This window comes from Panthera pardus, unplaced genomic scaffold, assembly GCF_024362965.1.
Source record: "Panthera pardus isolate Hobbes unplaced genomic scaffold, ASM2436296v1 HiC_scaffold_12, whole genome shotgun sequence".
In the NCBI taxonomy this organism is placed as follows: Eukaryota; Metazoa; Chordata; class Mammalia; order Carnivora; family Felidae; genus Panthera; species Panthera pardus.
Genome location: NW_026526677.1, coordinates 53,862,118 through 53,886,204, shown reverse-complemented (window position 1 = coordinate 53,886,204; position 24,087 = coordinate 53,862,118). Strand labels below are relative to the sequence as shown.

At 41.4% G+C, this 24,087-nt stretch overlaps 1 protein-coding gene across 1 annotated transcript; it reads right to left on the bottom strand.

The window, feature by feature from the left end:
- Positions 1–9,035: 9,035 nt before the first annotated feature.
- HBE1 (hemoglobin subunit epsilon 1) lies at positions 9,036–10,590 on the bottom strand. The gene is made up of 3 exons (XM_019438048.2): positions 10,439–10,590; positions 10,093–10,315; positions 9,036–9,292 (listed from the first exon to the last, which is right to left on the bottom strand). The coding sequence occupies exons 1-3, from the start codon at positions 10,528–10,530 to the stop codon at positions 9,164–9,166; spliced, it is 444 nt and encodes a 147-aa protein (XP_019293593.1). The 5' UTR covers positions 10,531–10,590; the 3' UTR covers positions 9,036–9,163.
- Positions 10,591–24,087: the final 13,497 nt, after the last annotated feature.

Genomic DNA, 24,087 nt, shown 5'->3' with positions numbered 1-24,087 from the left:
CTCCATGCGTATTTACAAGGGTACTCTAACATGTAAAGAGTTCAGCCCAATATATTAGTGTTGGATTTCTGCTAGTATAAAAGAAATCCTTTGTCTGTTTGACATAGTGAAGGCTTTTATCAATTTATCTTGGGAAAAAACTTACATTTACACTGTGGATAAGAATTGTTAAGGTGCTGGAAGCTACTTTATCATGACAGACTTGATTATCTGTGAGCTCTCAAGTCCAGCTGTGCTGATGTGAACACTTTGGTACAGAGATATAAAGAAAAAATGTGTGAATCAATCCCAAAAAGATTTCTTCAAGGGAAGAAGTCAATGACATAAAAGAAACCCAAGGAAATGTTGACCACAGCCAGGAATCCCACCTACCCTTAGCCATGTGCATGGTCGGAGGGAAAGGCTCAGGGCCCTTGTTCCCTGATGGCCCTGGTGCTTGTTTGGCACACTGTATGCACACGGGGACCCCACAGACTTGGGGATATCTGCATCTCTGAATGTTGGCAAATAGCCTCCCACATTTCCAGCAAACCAACAATGATTCTGGTAGTTACCTCTAACTCCTGCTTTTCTCTCACCTTCTTTAGACAATTACTTTGCAAGAATATTTTTACTTCTCCCGTTCATGGCTGTTTCACGCTTCTACTTTATTTCCATGCTCACTGTTCCCACTGCTGTCTGGAAGCTTATCGCATCGATGCTAGATCATCATCACAGTCATCTATCAGTTTTCTGGTCATTCATCCATCACGTATTTAAAAAGCACATATTGACCGAGGCCAATAATGCCATGCATTGTTTTAAAAACTGAGAATCTTGGGGATCCTGGGTGGCTCAGTTGGTTAAGCATCTGACTTCAGCTCAGATCATGATCTCACCGGTCTTTGAGTTCCGGCCTGCTTGGACTTTTCCCTCTTCCTGCTCCTCCCCCTCTCTCAAAAATAAATAAACATTAAAAAATTAAAAAAAAAACAACAACTGGAAATCCTGGAAAAAACAAAACAATGTATCTAGTCTCATCGTGCTCACATTCTAGTGGGTAGAGGATACTGACACTAATAATTAAATCAGCAAAGAAGTTCAGATGGTGTTTGTTATATGACGAGGAACAAAACGCATCTGATGACATGGTGGCAAGTGACTAGACAAAAATAATGTAAGGACAGAGGTCTGAAAGGAAGATACATTTGAACTAGGACCTTGATGACAATATGGAGCCAGGCATAAGTAGTTTCCTTGAAGCCAGGAAAGACAAGTGTGAAACTTGGAGGCTGGACAGAAAAGGAGAAAGAAGAAAGAAAGAAAGAAAGAAAGAAAGAAAGAAAGAAAGAAAGAAAGAAAGAAAGAGAGAAAGAAAGAGAGAAAGAAAGAAAGAAAGAAAGAAAGAAAGAAAGAAAGAAAGAAAGAAAGGCCTAACACGACAAGCCTAAGGCATGACAAGATCTGAGAGAGAGAGATGTTAAGGGAAGAGTGGGAAGGAGCAAAGTTGGAGTGACGGCCCCAGGCCTCACCATTTGGGCACCTGAGGGTAGAGTGTGGGTATTTTACACTAAGGCGTGGGAAACGAGCAGAGATTTGTAAACCTGGCATCAGCGTGATTGCTAATCTACTCAACACCCACAGTGAGGCTAACTTTCTCACTGTCCTGTCCATCACATTACAGCTTTGTCTATAACTCGAAATTAACTTCTGGTCAGAGGAATACTCCTGTGATCCTCCCCAACTATTCTGTGCAATATCTTTCCTTTCCCTTTTGATCTCTCAGTGCTCATCTGCTTGGCTGAGCTGCCTTCTCAGCCTCTTCTGGTTCATCTCCCCCCACCTAAATCCCCACCTCTCTGAGTAGTTTATAGGGATCTCCCTTCTCTGAAACACTGTAGCAAATCTGCTGGCTCCCGCATGCTGTCTCCTGATGGTATGCAGTCAATTTAATGTCCCCAGAGGCTCTCACCACTTAAGCCACAAAATTCTTTCCTAAAGCCCAGGGCCAGTTCTTTGGAGGTGATTTCAAAGAGTTATCCCCCTGCTCAGACCTCCAACCCCTCCCATCCCTAATCTATCCTCACAAGAGCTTGTGACAAACCAGCTGCTTTTAGAAAACATGTTCCCCCCTGTTAGCAGAATGGAATTGCAGCCCTTGCCTGGACCTTGACCTTTTGAGAACTGGGTTAATTTTCCCCAGAAGAATCCCCACTGGTACGCTATCTCCATCCTTGGTCTTCCCCAGAGTCCTCACTCAGACCCATGTAATCATCTGGTTCAGAGGAGTTCTTGTCCCGTGACACCCATCCTCTCTCATCACAGCCTCCCCCATGCCCCCAGCCACATGTCATTAGCTTTAACTTGAAGAGCCCCTAAGTGTATGTTTTCCCCAAATGTATGTCCCAAGCATATATTCCTTTCATTGCCCTATTGTTTTTTATTTTCTTGCCAAAATCTTTACTGCATACAAATATTGAATGGGGAGATTGCATGCACACACACACACACACACACACAGACACACACACACACACACACACACACACACACATACTCACAGCACAACAAATAATTCCTGGGATTCTCACAAGTGTAACAGCACATGGGAAAAGTAGAACTGAAGACAATCAGTAAAGAATTCTTAGCAGAGCACTATTATTACCATTGCTATTATCATTATCATTACTACTACTGCTACCACTCCTATTGCTATTGTTTGAAAATAAGCTCTTCTTTGCTGACTCTACAATACTAAACAGGGGACTCAGTGATCCCAGTGGGTCAAGGCATTAGCCAGTCCAGTCACCATCTTCTGCCTTCACCCAGGGGGTGAATGCCTCGCCAAAAAGGTTTGCCAGAAGAGTCACAAGCATGTTTCCCAGGAGCTGTGGAGGTGGCAAGAGATAACAGATATGTACGAGGGACAGAGAGTTCCAGGTGGGCCTCCAGGTATCTGGCCAGCCAACTTCCATTTAGAACCACACCAATGTCAATTTCCCACAAAGCCTGGGGTCTTGCCCAGTGACTAAACACAAGTGTGTTCTCCTGGACTAACCCCTGGCCATGATGCCACTTTTTCTTTCTTCTCCCCACGACCAACCTCCTATTTTGTGGGCTGAAAAACAAGGATCCACAGGTTTCTTTCCATAGCCACTCCAGGACACATGTTCTTGCCATTTCCCTCCCTCAGAGATGCTCTGCCCCACCTTAGGATTTATAGGATGTAAGTTTGAAATGGGTCTCTAGGAGCAATTTTGTACAAGTGTCCAGCCTATATATGAATAACCTTAGCAATGTATTTGTGAACCGTAGATTCCTTCCTTATATAGAGCCAACATTTGCCTGCATAGATATTTCTCCTTGGCCTTGTTTTTTCTGCCTCCAGGAGAGAAAAAAAGTAAAGTTCAAGTTACCAATAGTCATTTTTCTTCACCTCTATACAAGTCTCTTCTAAAAACAAAGAATTCAAACAGGTCCCTCTAGATTTCGAGAAGTGCTCCTTAGGCCCTTTGATCTTAGTTCAGTTCTCTCAACTCCAATGTTTCCAAATATTCCCCTTCTCACAGCCATCCTAGACTGCAGTCAGGTCAGTGCTCAGTTGTCTAAGCTGTCCCAAAGCTAAAAGAGGGTGTGAACATCTCCTAGATTTACCTGAAGTTCTTAGGGTCTACTTGTGACATATCACAGCATTGCTTACTCAAATGGACAAAAGTGGCCTTAAGATCATCCAGGTGCTATGAGGACAATTTATATCTCATTGTGAGTGGGACACAATTATATTAGCAATGATCTCTTTAAGGGGGCAATATTTGAGCTGAGGCCACAATGGCATGAAGTTGCTGCCATGGGAAGATACTAAGAAAGAAAGGTTCTGGAAGTTGGAATAGCAAATGTAAAGCTCTAAGGCAGGAAAACGCACACCCTCCCACACATACGCAATGTACCTGTATATACAGAGAGACAAATAGTGGGTCGATGGTGTTGATATGGAAATAGCAAAGAAAAGAGTGGTCAGAGATGATAGTAGAGGTAACACATGCTTACAGCTCTTCAGGATTAGCTTCATTATCTTGAGTAGGAAGCCATTAGAGAATTTTAATCATGATACTGATACCATTTCTAATCTGTTTGTACTCTTGTCTAGATTAATATTGCAAGAATATCTTGTTCCTTCTCAAACTGTTTTGCTCAAGTGGCTTTTATAGACTATTGAGAAATATGAGAACCCATTCAAATATTAAATACTCTGATGTTGAAGGCATGCGTTTTGTGTGTGTGTGTGTGCGTGTGTGTGTGTGTGTGTGTACGTGTTCACAATCCACGAGGACAGCAAGGAAAAAGGGCTGATGGAGGGAAAATGTGCTCAGGGGAGAAATAAGAAAAACACAGGAAAAGAATAAATCCTGCCATTTTAATTTAGAAAATAGAGCAATGTTTAAAATAGAGAATAAGACAAATGCAGGATTCAAAAGTGTTAGATACTGTAAGTGTTTGCAGAAGGTGCTCTATACATGTGTTTTAAGTGTGTGAGTGACTGCAAGCAAATGGTGCATCAGTGACTCCTGTCTATTCTGCTCTGTTGTTATATGAGACTGTGGGACTCCTGAAAATGCCAAAGAAACTCCAGAGGCTGTTGAATTGGAGCAGCCATGACCTCATGTGCCCCATCCAAGAAGCCTACATTTGGGGAACTCTTCGGGGTGGGTGCATGCGGGAAAGATTCTGGGGAAGAAGCAGTAATAAAGATCAGTGAAATGGGAGTAAAAAGGAGATTCAGTCTTCTGAAACCTATTAATTATTTGTTGAGTCAGTTTGAGCTTTCGAGAGACTTCTTCAACACGCTGAGGTTTGAAATGATTGCCAGGAGAGCAGTTGTGCTCTTTCCAGCTTCAAAGTAAGAGGCATCTGGGCATTTTTTTCCGTGTCAATAGAGACAGAAAAAATGTCCTTCTTTCTTACTCACCAGACAAGAAACTGGCTATCATCTGTGACTTCCCCACTATCTGTCAATCAATTTCCAAGTCCTGCTGAATCTTTGTCCTGCCCGTTCTTTTCCCAATCACTTCCTCATCACACCAAGCTGCTACGGCCAGTCCCAAGTCTATACTTCTTCTCTGATCAGGTATGCACCCACATATGTATCAATTTTATTAAAACTTATTATTCATATTCCCCTCCTGAACAATAATTTTCACTGGTTCCCTGAACATAGAATAATACTAACTCCCTTCTCTTCATCACCTGGTCTCTCTAAATGCTTTCCAAAATGATTATATCACTCCTTTGTTTTGAAAAAACACCCGTCTCCGGGGAGCCTGGGTGGCTCAGTCCGTTAAGATCACGATCACGTGGTCTCTGACTTCAAGGCCCACAGCCGGCTCTGTGCTGACAGCTCAGAGCCCGGAGCCTGCTTTGGGTTCTGTGTCTCCCTCTCTCTGCCCACCTCCCCACCGCCCCCCCCCCCCCGCACTCCCCCCCATACCTCTGTATCTTTCTCTCAAAAGTAAATAAACGTTAAAAAGAAAATTAAAAAAAATACCCATTCCTCAGAGGCACTCTGCTGTTCATGCCCAATTTGATACTTCATCCCCACCCCCACCCCCAACCTCGCTTCCCTCCTGCACCTATCCCTACTGGCTCCAACCAGTATGCAATTCACATCTCAAGCCCCTCCTTGGCCCCCACCAGCAGCCTGCAATGACTTGAAGATGGTTGATGAGGCTTGGGTTGAAACAGTAAAAAGGAAGAATTGTAAATATCCTCCACATTAACTGAAGAGTTGCGATAATGTATCATTCTGTTGTTCAGCCAATCTTTACAAGAAGAGGCCTCGCCCTTCTTGGTTTTCAAATCTCTTAAGATTATATTGGGCACACAATTTAATACTTCTTAAAATAGGAATAATGTCTCTATCTAACATCAAAAGGAAGCAGAATAGGAAAAAATATGTAGATTAGGGCAGGATTGGATGTTACTCCAGTGTTTTTTAATCCATTTTATATAGTCTTTTAATCCATTTAAGTATTTTCCTTACTTACCTAAGTAACAGAATATTCCCTTGGAGTCATCTGGCAGCAGTCTGGAAGATTCCATGTATTTTCCAATTTGTCTCTGAGCACATAGGTGTTCAGGCTGGTTGGGGGAGAAGGGTGCCAGTGTTTGTTCAATGCAGAGAGTACTTGAAGATTGCGTGGGATGGGCTGCAGATTAAGAGAGTTGTCTCTGGCATGTGCTGGATCTACCCTGCTTGCTATGTTTAACTTCTCTTCATTTCTAGTAAGCAGAAGCAATCTTCACTGACAGGATGCCACACACTACTGTCCCTGTAACCTATGGTACTTTGGTCTCAAGCATCTCAAGCAAGCATTTATAGGACCAGACAGGACTCACTTTCAGCAGGAAAGGGAATGGTTCGTTTTATTTTATTTTTTCTCTCAGGGTCTATTACTCCTGCCCGTAGAGTTCTAGGAAACCGGCTTGTTTGTTTCTCCCTAAAATTGCTCCTTAAACGTATAACACTGGAAAATCCACTTCCATGTTACTTACAGGATACTCTAAATTTTAAAGAACTCAACCTAATACATGAAAGCTGAATTTCTGGTACTAGAGAATTAATCTTTTCGAACATTCATTCTCTTGTGTTCTGAGACCCTCATTTAATATCTATTTGTTGAATAACTGTCATCATTGCTGTAAGTACTGGAGACTTAAGATAAATGAGGAAGAGAAAAAAACTTTCCTCTTAACATTTATAACATGGCATGGAAGATATAGAAAATGGATAATTAAACCAATCTACAAAATAATTTCAGTTAATATCATTTGCTATGAAAAAATTAATATCTGGACTTAATGAGGGAGAGCCATGATTACACCAGGCAGGATTAGTCCCTCTGAGGAGGTAGTATTTGAGCCGGATCCAGAATGAAAAGAAGGAATTTGCCATGGGGAAATATTGGGATAAAAGGTCTGAAAGCTGGAATAGGGAGTACAAACCTCTGAGTTAGGTACAACAAACCCTTGGGATGCTGGAGATAAGAATAATGGGCTGGTGCAGGTGATAGGTAAAGGTAAGAAGAAGCAGGAAATGTTGCAGAGGAAGCATTAAACCTAATAACTTAGGACTTGTCTTCAGTGGTAGAGTGTAAGAAGCCATTACGGGATTTTAATCTTGGCAATGACATAACCTCCTAACCTCTGTACTCATAGCCAGATTAATATTCCAAGAATATCCGGTCCATCACAACATTGTTTTGCTCACATGGCTTTTATTGCCTATTGACAACAATTAGTCCTTTTTTCATCTATTAAAAATCTGAGTCATCCAGACCTATGTGCCTGTGTGTGCACATGCACGTGTGTGTGTGTTAATTATGAAGTTGTTACCATGTAAATAGTCCTGGACTGGCAACTTGAAGATCAAAATCTAGACTCTTAAGGGATAAAGAATGTATCTTCTGCCCACCACTCCATCATCACCATCCTTGACCCCGGGACATGCAGAATCAGAGTAAAAGCTGAGGGCAAGAAAGAGAAAATGAGACTGATTAAAAATGCACATTTGTTGTTGACTGAGACACTGACTGACAGACTGGGTAAAAGGCTTAGTACCTCTAACAGCTCCTGTTTACTTTGCTGAAGGGCATAAAGAGAGGCTACTGAGGCTCAGAGACCACTGTTGTTGACAACCTGCAACTAAGTAATCATTGGTCTCTCATCTGGATGGTGGAGACATAAACTCAAATTAGAAGGTAATTCAGAGGACAAATTCTGATCAATGTGCAGAGGCAATGAAATACCTAACTGATATGAGAGCTTGACTCAAGGCCTGGAGGTCTAGACTCCCTAAGTAAAATAACAACGACTTCCTCAAGAGTCATTCAGTTCTTGCCACTCCCACACAGGGGTCCCCAAGGTAGTACACAGCCTCTTGTTAGATCCCCCAGGGCTGGGAGATTTCAGTCATTCCCTACCACGTCCTTCCTTCTCATCCACCCCAGCCAATCAGACACTGTTTCTTCTTCACTCAACCTCTGCTCCTCCTTCATGTTTTGCAGATCTCACTGCTCTTCTTGGGTTTAGGCCATTATGTCTGTTCTTCTGAATTAGCATCTACATCTAATCTGCAATTTGGAATTCATTTTGTGTTCATTAAACTGATAACTTCCCCCCACCCCAACTCCTATTCCTTGAGTCATTATAGTTCTAAGGATATTTATTGTTTACTCTTGACAAAAACATAGTAATAGTTTTTATTTTTATAATCAAAGCCTTGGATTATCTAGTCTCTCCTAATACTCTTACTGTCTCCTCTACTTCCAGAAAGCCTTTTCCTGCAAGAAATTAGCTCAAGCCCTAATTTACTGGTTTTAGACTATGAGCCTTTGTTATTATCTCATCTGCTACACGAAACCTTGGTCATTCTTCTCTCCCCCCGAATTCATATAATATCCTAATGCCAATTTTATTTTAGCATATGTTATGTTTGATTATAAAATAATGCACAGTGATTTCCCACTGTGGCTCCCCACTGAGACCATGCAACCCTTTGGGAAAGAACAGACTTTTGTTGGTTAATGGAGATTTTTCTGGAAAACTCCGAGCCATCCCTCAATTCATCCTCTTATGTCCAATTCAGGCTCACATGACATATGATAAGTTAGCTGATTCAAAATGTACATTAAAGCAAATTGAAAAAGTAACCCTAGCTGAGATCTTAGATCCATGCAAAGCTTTTAAAGCTGAACCCTGACACGCACCACAAATCTATCTTGATTTCTTCTGAGGCACTTCTTAGCCTCTCCTTTATTCCCCTCTACTGTAAGTTTCTGCCACACTGTCCTGTAAATCCCTATTCGCTTAATTAACCCTTTCCCCAACCCAGAAAATTTCTTCCCCATCCTAGCATACACCCAGACCTTCTAGAATTCTCCCATAATACCCATCTTCCTTTGATGAGTCCCTACACACTTCCCAAACGAGCTCTCATTTCTCCCTATGTCTCACCTCACCCCTCAGCCAATGAGTGAAAGATGCAAAAAACACAGTATTCATTTATGATGACTGAATAGAATGAACTTTATTAAACAGAAGCTGTGCTCTCAAGGCCAAACGCAAGTCCCCATATGCAGAAGGAGGGCCCTGGGGACACAAAAGAGCACTGTTGAACTGGAAGGAAGACTCAGTGGTACTTGTGCGCCAGAGCAGTGGCAACACCAGCCACCAGCTTCTGCCACATGGCCTGCATATCAGGGGTGAATTCCTTGCCAAAATGAGAAGCCAGAATGATCACCAGTACGTTGCCCAGGAGCTTTTAGGTGAAAGACAAAATGAAAAAGAGGCACATTGAGTACAATTTTTCGAAAAGAATTGCAGAAAAAGTGGTTCAATACCTACAGTCCCTGCCAACTCCATACCTTAAACTACTTCAAGGGTTGTGTCTGCACGAAATCAGATAAGCTAGTCCCTAAATTCAATTTAATGTGTATGAGCTCTCCATTCAACACCCTCCCCACCTCTATCTCCATCCTCTTGCATCTCACCATTTTTATTTGCTTCTCTCCCTCCCTCTATCTACAAGTCGTCTAATTCCTGTAACAACAGGATTTTAGGGTGGCATGGGTTCTCACAGTGAGTTTATTTAAAGTCTCCAATCAGGACAGGGACAAGTCTCCACTCGGTAACAATACTGACAGGTAATACGATATATTTTAGAGAAGTTGTTGTATTTTCCTTGTGACAATTTGTCCAAACCTCCCCCCACCCCAAATCTCTCCCTACGCTTCAGTCATCAGAAACCACGTAAAATAAGACATTCTTCCTTCCTTGAGACAGTCCTTTATCAAATGCCAAATTCCATTCCTCCTTGAACAAGTCTTCTTTTCTCTGATGTCGTTTCAGTTCTGACAAAAGTTCTTGAGAAGTTTTAAGCAAACCCTGGCTGCTAGTAGGCCTTTACTGTCACTAGTCCTGAATCAAGGTAGTCCTGGTCATGCCCTTTGGCGGTCTGTCCTACTAACACCAAGTTTGACCCATTATTTCTGAAATTCTTGTTAGTCTATCTCAAAGTAAACAGTATAAAAAGAGCACATGAACATTTCCTGAACTCACCCTGAAGTTCTCGGGATCCACATGCAGCTTGTCACAGTGCAGCTCACTAAGCTTAGCGAAGGCGCCCTTGAGGTTGTCCATGTTCTTAATAGCATCACCAAAGGAGGTCAGCACCTTCTTGCCATGTGCCTTGACCTTGGGGTTACCCATTATGGCAGAAGTAGAGGACAGGTTGCCGAAGTTGTCAAAGAATCTCTGGGTCCAGGGGTAAACAACCAGGAGCCTATGTGATGGGACCACAGCAGGTGGAAAATCAGAGACTTTCAAAGCTCTTCAGGAACTTCCCAGGCAAGTGGCCAGGCTCATATTCACCATCCTTTCCCATGCATTGAAACCCAGTGCCTACCTGCCCAGGGCCTCGCCTCCAGCCTCTTCCACATTCACTTTGCCCCACAGGCTAGTGATGGCAGCCTTCTCCTCAGCTGTAAAATGCACCATGATGTCAGATCTGGGAACTTACAGGCGATCAGAGAGAGAAGCGGGTATGTGCTGCTGTTGGAAAGGGTCACCTTTTATTCTTTACTGCTGACCTTCTGGCCCCTTGTTCCTCCTAGTTCTTTGAAATCATTGGTCAATGCTGAGCTGTGTCCCTCAGGGGTGGAGTCAGATCAGGAAAGGGTCAGCAGTGAAGAATGCACACTGAACTTGTGATAATGTGTGTTGGTTCCTGAGGCATTGGTTCCTCCTCTGTCCTCAACACAATTTTCCATTTCCTTTTCACCCTCTTCTCTCTCCATGTGATCCTCCAAAATGACATCCACCTCTCCCTTTCTTCTTCTTCAAGAAAGACATGTAGAGAGGAGCTAAGCCCAAGATAGGGAAATGATTCTAGCCAGACAGTTTTAATATTTGGGTTAAAGATGGTGACAGGGACAAGAACAGAGTGAAGAAAAAAATACAACTGTTGACACAGAATCTCAGCCAGTTTTAACTCAGTTGAGGAGTGGATTATAACAAAGCCTCTGGTTCTTAGTTTTCTAAAGCTGACAAAACATATACATGGCTACTTCATGAAGCTGAAAGGAGTAACAAGGGATCCACAATATGACTAAGACTTCAATCCCAAAGTACAATACCCAAGGGTAATTTCATAGAAAGAATAGACAGAATGAACTTATATCCTGTGCTTCCCGGGAACCCTCTCTCTGTCCTTTTCTCTGTGACTTCAGGGGAAACTGGCTATTTTGAGATTTCCCTGAACTCTCGTTTTCATTTTCTGCCCTACTTACACTTCTTTAATTGGTGAGACAGATAAGGAGTCTGCAATGATTTAAAACCAGGGCTTGTGATCAAACTGACGAATGAATAGATTAATCAGGCTAGGATTTGGAGTAGGTTTAATGTTTGCTGCGGCCAGAGGTGCCAGAGGGTTCAGATGCCTCTAGTGTCCTTTTGTTTGTCTGTTTGTTTGTTTGCTGATGCCACTCTTATCTTTGGGCTTCCCTAAACTCTCATCATGAAACATAGTGTGCACCTTGCAACTTCTTCGGCTGCAATCCACGGTTGTTATTCTGGAGTCCTGTTGATAGGGTGGTAAAGAATGTTGGAGAAGAAGCATTCTCTAATTGCACAATCCAATTTCAATCTTTAATGGACCAGTGTGCCTGGGCTGTGATTTTTACAGCTTTCCCCTCTGAAAAAAGTCAGGAAAACCTCCCTGGGCTAGACTATATGGCTTAGAATGACAAGATTCTAGGTCAAGAGAGACGATATTTTATCACTAAAGGAGAAGACCAGTGAATGGACAAGAAAGACCTACTCAGTGAAGAATAGCCCTGGGTGAATAAGAAATTCATTATCAATAGAGATAGGGCTCTAGGTTCCCAAGGCAAATTTTTTTACAGATCTAGTGTGAGGACAGTGATCCTTTCCTTAGACCTTGGGTATGAGGATTATACATTGCCATAGCCCAGGGAATAAGAACTAGGCCTCTTAATACCAAGAGTTTGGGAAACATGCCTTTCTCTGAAGCAGACAGTATGAGTACGTTCACCCTCCTCCTGATTCAGTGTAGACACCAGTCTTTTCTTAAATTCAGAGTATGGGATTGATCTTCACCCTCCTGCCTCATGCTCACTGCAGGACCCATACCTCATCCTCTAAAGGCCTTTGGGAAGAGATCTGGCTTGCCTCCAGGGATCTGGCCTACTTGTTCTCTCTTACTACTAACAGCTGTGGGGAAAGGTTTCAGGAAAGATGACAGGATTGAAAGAGGGGATATCTGTAGTTTAGTGCAAGGCTTATAAATTCTGATTCTGGAGTCAGGTAGGCTGAATGTAGTCTCATTACTGCTTGGGTGTTGGTTGATTCAAACTACATTATCTCAGCTGCTCATTTTGAAGCACTTTACTCATTTCTCCTATGAAACATCATGATTATTATCTCCCTTTCCTGGAAAAAAAAAGTATAGAGATAAGTGATATTATTATCCAGATAGATCAGAAAGATTAAATCATCAAAAAGCAAACAATAAGAATATTTATTTATTACATATAAAATTAAAGTCAATAAAGTAAAAAAAAAAACATGTTATGTCTTAGGGTATTTAAGTTTAAAGGACTTTTAAAAAGAAATTCCAAAATTTGACCAACATTAATTCTTGCCTCTTATGTGTTCTGTAGCACTTGTGTTTTTGGAAGCTCTGTGCAGGATTTTAAGAAATTTAAGATGCCTCTTTTCAGGAAGGAAAAGTAAAATATTTTCTTAAATCTTGTAATTAATTTATCACATGTATAAATCCTATGAGTCAAATATTATATGTATAGGTGCTATTAATGGGAATTGTATAAATTACGCTGTTGGTAGGTAAACTAGGTCTTTGGCCCCACTGCATGTTTTTTCATAGTATTATCTGAGAAAAATTACTTCAAAAGTTATTCTTCACTACAAATATTTTTTTATTTTTAATTTTTAAGTGGAGAATCATAGTCAGGGTTTATAAACCACTGAAGGCACAAAAAGCTATGTACAATTCTTTTTTTTAATGTTTATTTATTTATTTTGAAAAAGAGAGAGAGATAGAGTGTGAGCAGGGGACGGGCAGAGACAGAAGGAGAGAGAATCCCAAGCAGGCTCTGCACTGTTAGCATAAAGCCAGAAGTGGGGCTTGAGCCCATGAACCGTGAGATCATGATCTGAGCTGAAACCAAGAGGTAGATGCTTAGCCAACTGAGCCACCCAGGCCCCCTGTGCAGGACTCTTTATTAGAGAAGTTATCAGTTAGTCTGCTTCCATTAGGCATCTGAATTTATATTCTCATAACGTAAGTAGACGGTTTCCATCAAAGGCTCTAGGAGGTGTTGCATCAGCCTAGAATACACTGGTTACCATGAGTAGCAGCAGATTCTTGTGGCTGCCATGAAGGATGCCAGTGAACAGTTTTTGGTCACTGAAAGAATGAGAGAAAAGACCACACTGACATCAGGCAACACTGCTGGTTTCTAAGTCCCTTGCCTCCTTGGCACCTCTCTCACAAAGCCTGTGGGTGAGTCAACCAGAGCTGGGTTGCATTTTCAGAGTGATTTCTCCCCGTTTGCAGCTTACAACATGGACTGATGAGGGAGCATAAGGCCGCAACCAATCCCCCTCCCACCCCCACCAGGTGGGATATGTGTGGTATTCCTCAGGTACTTCTGGCTGCCCAAGAACAAAGGAAAGGGGAAAAACAAATGGTTTGCAGATAGAGATCATAGTCCTGCAGGACCTAAGTCTCCATCATCTCTCCATAGCGATGTGGAAAACAAAGGCAGGACATGGCAGATAGAACTAAATTTCCTTATAACCTGCAGCCCATTGACAAATACTTGAGACAGGCTGAGTAAAATGTTTCCCCAGGAACTCCTTACTGTCTTAATGTTAATGCTTTGCTAGAGAGAAAAACAACCCTAGCTTGACAATAGCCAGGCCTCCAGTATCCTGAGTTTTCTTTAGCATATGAAAATCTCACTGGAAACTTCCCCTGAACTTTACTTCCCCTGACCCCATAGTATATAACCAGTCTCTCCTCTTGGTCCCAGGGCACCTCTTCCTGCCATGGGTCCTGTCCCTGTGCTTCAATAAAATCATCTTTTTGCACCAAAGTTGTCTTCAAGAATTCTTTCTTAGTCATTGGCTCCGGACCCCATGAACCCCACTATTACCCCCAAAACCTCATCATGGACATCTGTGGCTTGACTGGCCTCTGGGATCACTGTGCCTCAGGCATAGCCAGAGATATGTGTGGATGTTAAATAAGCAAGAGGAAGAGGAAATGGAAACCAGAACCAGCCAGTTATTGCACACTTTTCTATATGATGGACCTTGAAGGTTAAAGCTGGAATCTGACAGTTTAGATAAGTCATAAATTTCCCATTTCCCCTGAAATGTAGCTTTATTTTCCTGCTTTCCTCGATGCTTTTGAGTAAAGTTCCTTCATTTATTTTCGTGATTTATTTTCAAAAGCAGGAAATCCCTGTTCTTTTTCTTGTTTATCGCAAATAATATTGCCTAATGGATTGTATGAACTAAGAAAAACAAAGAAAAAAATACTCTGAAGGAATGACACTCTGATTAGAACCAGTGTTTTCTAATCTTTTTTCCCTTCAGTTTATTGCACCACATGGGTTATTGGTTCATAGTCCAAGGCTCTGACCCAAGACCTAAGTCAAGTAGTGGTTTATAAACTTTCTCAAGTATAGTACCTCTGAAGCATGCATAGACCCAGTATTTAGGTTCTACCTAGGGTTGATTCAAATGTGGCTCTTCTAGGTATAAGGCTTAGTATCTTATATACAGAAGTAATGGAAAAGATCCAGTACTATGGTAAAATTCCATGTCTGCTGCTAGAAGATTGGGAAGTTCCTGACTTGGTGACTTTTGAATTCTAAAAAACAGTTAAGGATTGTTTAAGTTAGACATGCTATCTTCAGTACTTTGGATATTCAGTATTAAAGCTGCAGCATAGCATGTTTCCTGAACAAAAAATTTACATCTCTCTGGAAGAGGATAAATTTAGGGTTTGATAAGTAAGCAGGGCTTAAATGGAAACAGTAATGGTTATGGTTAGACCCCATCTATTAACAAGATCATCTACCATGCAGAATTAGGAGAAACTTGGGCACTTTCCTTTCTTTTGTAGACCTAGAGGGACAGTTAGTGATTGCTCGTCCCCTGAACCCCTTGTAGCCCTTGCTAACTCTCGCTTCAGAAGAGTTCTTTCTGAAACCAAATTCCTACAGCCTGTATCTTACTGAGTTTGAGGCACCTGTGAGGGAAAAGAATGTATTTTTAGATTCCTAGACCAACAGGCTAATGTAGCTCTTCTCTTTACTCCAGCCTCATTCAGGCCCTAATGTCACCAATCTTTTCCTGTCTTTGTTTGATTGATTGATTTTGTTTTTATTTTGTTTCTCTTCCTCTCCTCTTTCTTCTCCTTCCTTCTCCTTCTCCTTCTTCTTATTCCTTAGGTTTGTTAATGTATTTGTCTTCTGGGATTGGAGGAGGGCTTTTATTTCATTTTGTTTTATTTTTAATCAACAGAGACAGATCCAGTGTTTTTCTCCTTCTAGGGACTTGGGCTGGTGATAGCTGGGTGGGGTCAGAAACTGTGGGCATAGATAAGAGCTCAGGACCACACAGAGCTGTGGCAAAGGAGGGAAGTAACTAAAGACAGTGAGAGCCAGAGTGCTTCTTTTCCTGCCTTCAAAGACCCCATCCTTGGTTCCTACACAAGTTGATAAATGCAAAAAAATGTGGGCTAGGGTTTGAAGGTCCTGCATGGTTAACTGCTCAGGAATGCCTGATAAATATGTTCTGTGTAATGTGTGTGTGTGTGTGTGTGTGTGTGTGTGTGTGTGTGTAGTTACAGATATGTGAGTATTGTCAGAATACAAAGGCTGCAGGGACTAAGTAATGCACAAGGCCTAGGTAACCAGGGGAATAAACTGCATTCTCTAAATTTAACTGAGATTAACAAATAAATTTAATGACAAAAAGAGAGACTCAAAGCCACCTTAAAAAGACAGAATGACTCCCAGACCAGAAGCTCTTACCTATAATCTTATGAGATATTCTGATGTATAAAGAAAAAAGATGCTAATCATTACAGAATTGACCACTAAGGAAAGTATAGAAAACAGGAAGACCTTTTTTGTTGGCTTAGATTCTAGAGATGTTCTGAACATGTCTAGAATGTTCATAACATTTATGTCCAGGCCATGGATATCCTTGCTATGCCAATGGGTGAAGAAGGCATTCTGACCCCACTGGCAACAGGATTACTTGGCATGACTGCCCCCAACTACCTGCCTTGGCATCATTTATTTCTTTTCCTTTTGCCTGATTGATATAAGGAAAGGATTTATCGTTCACAGAGACATGAGTGTTCCAGTTACCAATCTCAACATAAATTAGTAAGTACCCTGGTTTCTATTTTGGCCTGCGTGCCTTTTATTTTGGCCAGAATCAGCCTTCAAGAGCCTATGTCAACCTACATATTCTGCAACTCAAGAATCTGACCGAGGTCTTGCCTGCTGGGGTCTGACTAGCTCTCGCTGGCCTTCCTACTGCCAGCATTACTCTGCCGATTGCTTTGTACGTGTGCAGCAGTGGGTGTATGTGCATATTCTTTGCACTTTTAGTTGTGTGTGTGTTTGGCTATTCATTCATTCAACACTGCAGAAGTGCTAAGGGTACAGAAGTGAGAAAAGCAAAGTCCCTGTTTTCATGAAATGGAAAGCAGGGAGGAGTTAGATGAAAGTAACTAAACAAGTAAAATACAGGGAATATGCCAGTGATGGTAAGTGCATGGAGGAAGAGAACCCCAAAATGAAGGGCAGACTGTGATGGGGACAAGTGTGGAATGATATTGCTACTTTAAATAGTGTGGTAGGAATTTTCTCATATGAGGGGACACTTGAGAGGATACCAATAGATGATGAGGAAGCAATTCATACAGAACCATCATTAAATGTTTAAGGCACAAGGAATTGCCCATATGAAGATTTCTTTCTTTTTTATTTTTATGTTTATTTATTTTGAGGAGAGACAAAGCATGAGTGGGGAAGGGGCAGAGAGAGGGAGACACAGAATCTGAAGCAGGCTCCAGGCTCTAAGCTGTCTGCACAGAGCCCGATGCGGGGCTTGAACCCACACACTGTGAGATCATGACATGAGCTGAAGTCGGATGCTTAACCAACTGAGCTAACCAGGTGCCCCAGGCCATATGAAGATTTCTTAAGTTAGTAGATGCTTAGAATTTTCAGGGAATGACAATAAGGTCAATGCAGGAACAGATTAAGTGAGGGAGAGAGTAGAAGGTGTGGTCATAGGCTGATCTATAAAATTTGGAACAATAACAATATCTCTATCATAGAGTTGTAAGAAAAAACATATATATATATATATATATATATATATATATATATATATATATATATATATATATATATATATATATGGGACTCTCCTGGGTGGCTCAGTGGGTTGAGCACCCAACTCTTGGTTTCAGCTCAGGTCATGATCTCACGGTTCGTGAGTGTGTATATGTGTATACTTGTTCCTCCTTATTGACAAGGTATGTGTTCCAAGTTGCATAGTGGATGCCTGAAACTGCAGAGAGTACTGACCCCTATATCTACTATGTTTTTTCCTATACATACATACTTATGATAAAGTTTATAAATTAGGCACATTGAGAGATATTACAGGATGGTGTTTGAGGAAGAGAATTCTGGGGGATGTTAGTAGGGACAAACAGTGTGGGCAGAAATAATGGTCAGGAGACAATGGCTGCAGTTCCATAGCCTGTGAACCGGCTCAGAGGCCTGGGGCTGGAGAGGTGGCCTAGAGAAGGAGGAACCCATTTCAGAGGCACAACGGAAGTGTTACATTGAAAGTGTAGGTAAATTGCTCACCCGATGGGCCAGGTCCAAACACCCAAAAAACATTTCCTAAAACAGGGAAGAATCAAGAACGATTACACATGTTTGCCCACCACTTCCTCTTTGGGGTCTTCCCTTTTCCAGGCCCCTAAAAAGTGAGTGAGCTCTTCTTCTTCCAGTTACTATGGTTCCATGTTTGTGTCCTAAATAAATTTCACCTCTGCAACATGCTGTAAATCGCAGTCCTCTGACAATTCTGGAGATCTTTAATAAGATCTCCTAGGGGATTGTATAGAACTTTGATCAGAGCCTTTAAGTAAAAATCCAGCTGTTCTGGGCTGCACTGAGACAGACAACATGGTCAAGATGAAAGAAGGGTCAAAAGTGAACAGAATTTGACCCAGTGGTTCGGCTGCAAGCACTGATCTCTGCCAAAAGAGGCAGGCAAGTAAAAACGTACGGGCACTGGTTAAAGGGGCGGGCAGAGTTCTAGGAAAGTTCCTGCATCTCTTTCCTTTGCTAAGAAAATGAATGAGGACTGTATTACCTCAGACTGCGATGCAGCTTCTGCCATAACTGGCCAAAGTTTACCTTTTATTTATTTATATATTTTTTAATGTTTATTTATTTGTTTTGAGATGGGAGAGACAGGGAGAGGGAGAGAGAGAATCCCAAGGAGGCTCTGCGCTGTCAGCACAGAGTCCGATGCAGGGCTCAGTCTCACGATTCTGAGAACAGGACCTGAGCCAAAATCGGGATTTTGAGGCTTAACCAACTGAGCCCCCCAGGTGCCCCAAAAGCTTACTTTTAGACAGCAGCCTTCAGAGTCTGTCTCTAATAATATGCCTTCTGCACAGCTCATTCGTTTAACAAATATTTGTTGATCACCTACTCTGAACCACTGTTAAAGGGTGTGGGGATACACAGATAAATATAGAGAACAGAAACAAATACAAAAATGCTGCCAATCCTTTTTTACCAAAAGAAACCAAAAGGGAAGGAAGGGGGGAAATGTCACCAGTTCCTTGGGAAATATGGAATTCATTTATTCTTAGATGGATAAATTTTAGGATCTGGGTTATGTACAGGTTGAGTAATTTCTTTATAAATTTTAGAGTCTAAAGTCCACACAGGTTGAGTGATTTCTGTGAGAAAGACCAGCTTTGCCTGACTCAGAATCATCAGTCTTGAGGAACTCCTCATCTCTGAATCTTGAATTTCCATGAGCTCTGAACTTTCTGCCCACGACTGAATTCTAGCTGGCATCCCAAGCTCCTGTATTCTCATCCGATTTTCCACCAGACTATAGCAGACCACGCTGGGCCTTGATGAAACAGGCACTCACTCCTTCTCCTGGTACTGGCTCAGAACGCCGTCATTTCAAACAACTACTATAGCAATGACCTGCTAACCTCAGCTTCTTGTTGCCCCAGTTCTTCACTCATGTATTTATCCCTTTGGTCAATAAATATTGACAGAATGATTTGCTTCCATGTCAATTTCTCCATCACAACACTTGTTATTTTGCAGGAAAAATCAACTGTTTATCTGAATGACTAGATACCACCAGAACATATGAATTCCTTGAGCCCAGTGACATTTCCCCATCTACATTTATTCACATTAATAAACTAGAGTCTAACACAGAGCTTATTATAGAGCAGTACTCTGGATATGTTTGCTGAATGAATAAATGACTGACTCTTGTCCAACTCTCTTGTCTAAAACCCGAATTATTTCATTTCCACAGATGTGATCTTATTCTTTGGCTTCGAATCTCTAAACCTTGCGTCCTCACTCTTCACCTGTAGGGTAATACTGAAGTACCTTGGCATGGAATGAAAATGTCTTCTCAGGTTGGCTTCTCATCCATCTGTAGCCTCTTTCGTCCTGATTCTATTCCCATGATTCACTTGATTCCCGTAAGGGGATACACAGAATTTCTGGCCTTGTGCTATTTCTCTCTGCATCTCTATCTCCTACTGTATTGCCTGCCACAGACCCATGATGAGAGCAAAAATGTTAGCAATAATAATAACAGTGGTCATTTCTTCAGTATGTGATCTCTTTCAGGCACTTCTTAGGAGTTTATATGTGACATCCCATAGCCATCAAAACAAACAGATGATTAATTACTACTCACATGTTATATATGATAAAGATGGTAAGTGAATCTTTAATTTTCCCAAGAAGAACACAAACCGAAAATGTCTGACTCCTAAACTCTTTGCTCTCAACTATTGAGCCTCCTTACTCATACTATGAGGAATGAGTGATTCTCTGATTCTTCAATTAACTTTCAAGTTTCACCCAATACCACTCTTTAAAGCATGTCTTTCAACTCAAATTATACTAGTCTCTCCATGCCCCAATTTTTTTCCCTGTCACTTTTTTAGGTAATTTTTATTTAAATGGTTCGTATTTCAGCCCTTCTCTTGGTTATTACACACATAACTCACTCCCTGTATTCCACGGTCTTTGTAAACATTCTTTAGTTAGATCTCCTTTCTTTTTTTTAAAGTTTATTTATTTTGAGAGACAGCACAATAAGGGGAAGGGCAAAGAGAGAGGAGAGAGAGGATCCCAAGCAGTCTACACTCTATAATAGTGTGGAACCTGACATGAGGCTTGAACCCATGAACTGTGAGATGGTGACCTGACCCAAAATCAAGATCTGGACACTTAACTGACTGAGCCACCCAGGTACCCCAGGTATATTTCCTTTCTTAATGTCTGCACTTACATTAGACAGGTTTCATGTAGCTTGTCTATTCCTGTACTTAAGAAAGAAGTCTTAACATCACTAAATCTTCTCTCTGTGCTCCTATCAGAGCCAACTAGACTGACAAAGGGTCACTCATTCACCAACACCGAACAGAAGCTATGCCAAGTATGTACCAGGACCAGTAATGGACCCTGGCCATCCAAAACCAACATAGCTCAAGACCTCAAGAAGATCAATGTCATAAATGAACCAAATGTTCATCTGAAAATTCTTCATGAGTCAGTTGAACTAATCTGTCTCTCATTTAAAATTTTTTCCCAATTGTGTAATTCCTCAAGTCATTTCACATTTCTGAAACATCATTTTGCCTCCACTTACTTCTACAGAAACCCACTTCAACATCGTTCTTCTGGATACCTTGTCTGGTCCTTTAACCTCCTGCTTTTTCTCTCCACAGGCACTGTCTCAGGGTTTTTATCCCTCTGTAACCCTTGACAGTTACTGGCACATGGGAGCTCTTTTGGCTTTTTTCAAGGAATATTTCTTCCCTATTGGGCTTGGAGTTGTCTGTATTTTCCCAATAAGTGTAGTAGCACAAAGACTGGCCTGAGAGGTGTCCATAAATTGAGGGCTCCTAAGGGGTATTCCCAGTTGGATCAGACCCAGCACATAACCATGTGCCCTTTAAGAGTACAGGCTCTTTGCCACTGGATGTCTGGAGGTGTCCTAAGATGGTGAGTAATGATTTCCTTTTCCTCTGTTTCATTCCTTCCTCTTTCATACCCACACGGCAACCCATGTCTACAGGACTTTGCAAAGTAGGTGTTCAGTATGAGGGACCCTAGAAAAGTGAGAGCTGGAAAAATCCTCACCAGCCAGCCCTGCCACATCTTAATTACAGGAGGAAACTAAGATGCTGCCCTGTATCATATGACTGTGAGAAAGAATTGACAAGCCTACTAACAAAGGTGCGATACTTCAGATTACTCTGATAGCATTAGATTAATGACTATACATCTGATTGCCAAATGATTATATATTTGATGAACTAAAAATCCATATGCATGTACTAATAAGGATTTTTTTATACCTCTAGGTATGAGGGACAATCTTCAAGATTAATATCCGATGAGCAATGACTGCTCATTCTATGGCATCTATTAAGACAACCAGAAATGATCTTTTAAATCAGAAGGGAATATATTCTGGAACATGTCACATTCTTCCTCATCCATCCTTCATGATGCTGGTTAGGGTGGAGTTACAGTCACACAGTCAACTTCTCCTTTTCTTGCCATCTGTCCTGTAAGTCTTCTGCTGGGGACCCAGATAGCAGTCATCACTCAAGGCTGAAAACATCTGTCTACACACCCTAAGCCTCAGTGTGACTCAGCATGACTCAGCATGGTTGTCCTGGGGTCAGATCCTGTTCTAGAAGACTGTGCAGGCCAAGAAGATAGGGACCAGAGCATTGACTCAGACTGGGGCCCTAGCAGAAATGTCTATGCTTGCACTATAGGAAGGCAGCAGTGGAGGCTTAGACAAAAAATGGAGTATGAATTAAAGGAGAATTGAAGCTTATTCAACCAGAGACAAGGAGGCTGAAGGGGATAGAGAAGGCTAGGCTTAGAGAAAGTACGGCCATCCAATAAATGATTTGGGAGTGCCTATTATGTGCTAGACACTAATTTCAGTCCTTGAATCATAAATAACACATGCATCTTGCTTCTAGGAGTCCTAGACAAAAATAATAGCTAAATGCAATACAGTATTTTCTATACTTAATAGAGTTATATATGTGGGCATTATGACTCTCTAGGTGTGGTTCTTTTTGGGAAGTAAGCAATAGACTGAAAGATTTTATAGAATTAAGGAAATGTAAGATGGGTCTTGAGAGATGAACATGGGTTTTTCGTGATGGTGAATACCTGTTCCCCATCTCCCTTCTGGCAGGGTGCATGGAATTGGCTAAAAGGTAGTGAGACAGAGTAATTTAGCCTGAGAGAGGAGCCCCCCTGGTTCATCGTCTGGGAACGAGACTTCATCACTCATTACAATAGTTCTCCCTTCCACCTCTGTTCTACATCACAGGTTTCATAAGCTTACTGGAGTCAGGAAATCACATAAAGGAATAGGGTGTCAGGTGGGGTGTGCATCCCTAATAAAATAAGGCAGTCAGTGTTTTAGCCAAATGTTGCCATGCAGGATTGAGAAGAACTCAGTGACACCAATACCACCCACTTCTTAGGTAACTTTGGTCAATGTGCTTAATGTCTCCATGTCTCTGAACTATACATTGATAATATGACTTTGCTCATAAGGCTGTTATGAGGAGTAATTTAGTTTATGGTGTAGAGATAGGAACATAGTATATGCTCACTTAGTATTATCTGTTATTATAATGTTATAAGTATGTACATAAAACTATTAGGGTCACACCATACTTTCAAAAGATAATTGAAAATATAACTTTCTTCTCCTTTACTTTTATTTTTTAAATAAAATTGCGTATACTTATTATCATATTGTATATATATACATATATATACATATATATGATGATTTGATATACAAATACATAGTGAAAAGATTACTACAGTCAAGCTAATTAACATAACTTTTCCTCAGAGTTACCTTTTTTGTTTTGTTTTGTTTGGTTTGGTGTGTGATGAGAACACCTGAAATCTATTCTCTCAGCAAATGGCCGGTATTCAATACTGTATCACTAACTGTATACACCATGCTGCACATTAGATCTCCAGGCTTTTTCATCCTATATAAATGCAACATTGTACCCTTTGACCAACATCTCCCCATTTCCCCAACCTCCCCAGCCCAGTAACCACTGTTCTACTCTGCTTCTACATACTCAACTTTTTTTAGATTCCATATACAAGTGAGATCATGCAATTTGTCTCTTTGTGTCTGGCATTTCTTGATTTTCAATGTTGGCAGCAGATTCAGCTTATTTTGAAACCCTATTCAGACCTCCCCCAAACAATCCTATTAGAGTTATTTAGACAATTGGCCATCACGTTGCAACTTCTGGTCTACCTTCTCCCTCTCTGACCCTCACATTTGCCCATTCCCTTTACTTTCTGTCCTTGCCATACTTCCCTCCCCCTAGTCCTCCTTGGACCAGTGAGTGTCTCCCCAGGCAATGTGAGACCTTATGTTCTGGCTTAGAAGAAAAAACCCTGATGGCTGATTTTTGAAACAGAAAAAAGTAGGAGAACTTAGCCCAACACAGATGCTACAGGGACTTCTAAAGGACTGATGCTGAGTTCTTCTAGTCTGCCTGCAGATGAGAAAGACACTGTGAAGCCAAAACTGATTTTGGAGAAGTTCATATATGATCAGGGTCTGGCTCTGGTAACATTTGGAAGGACTCTTGTCATGTTCTGTAAAAGG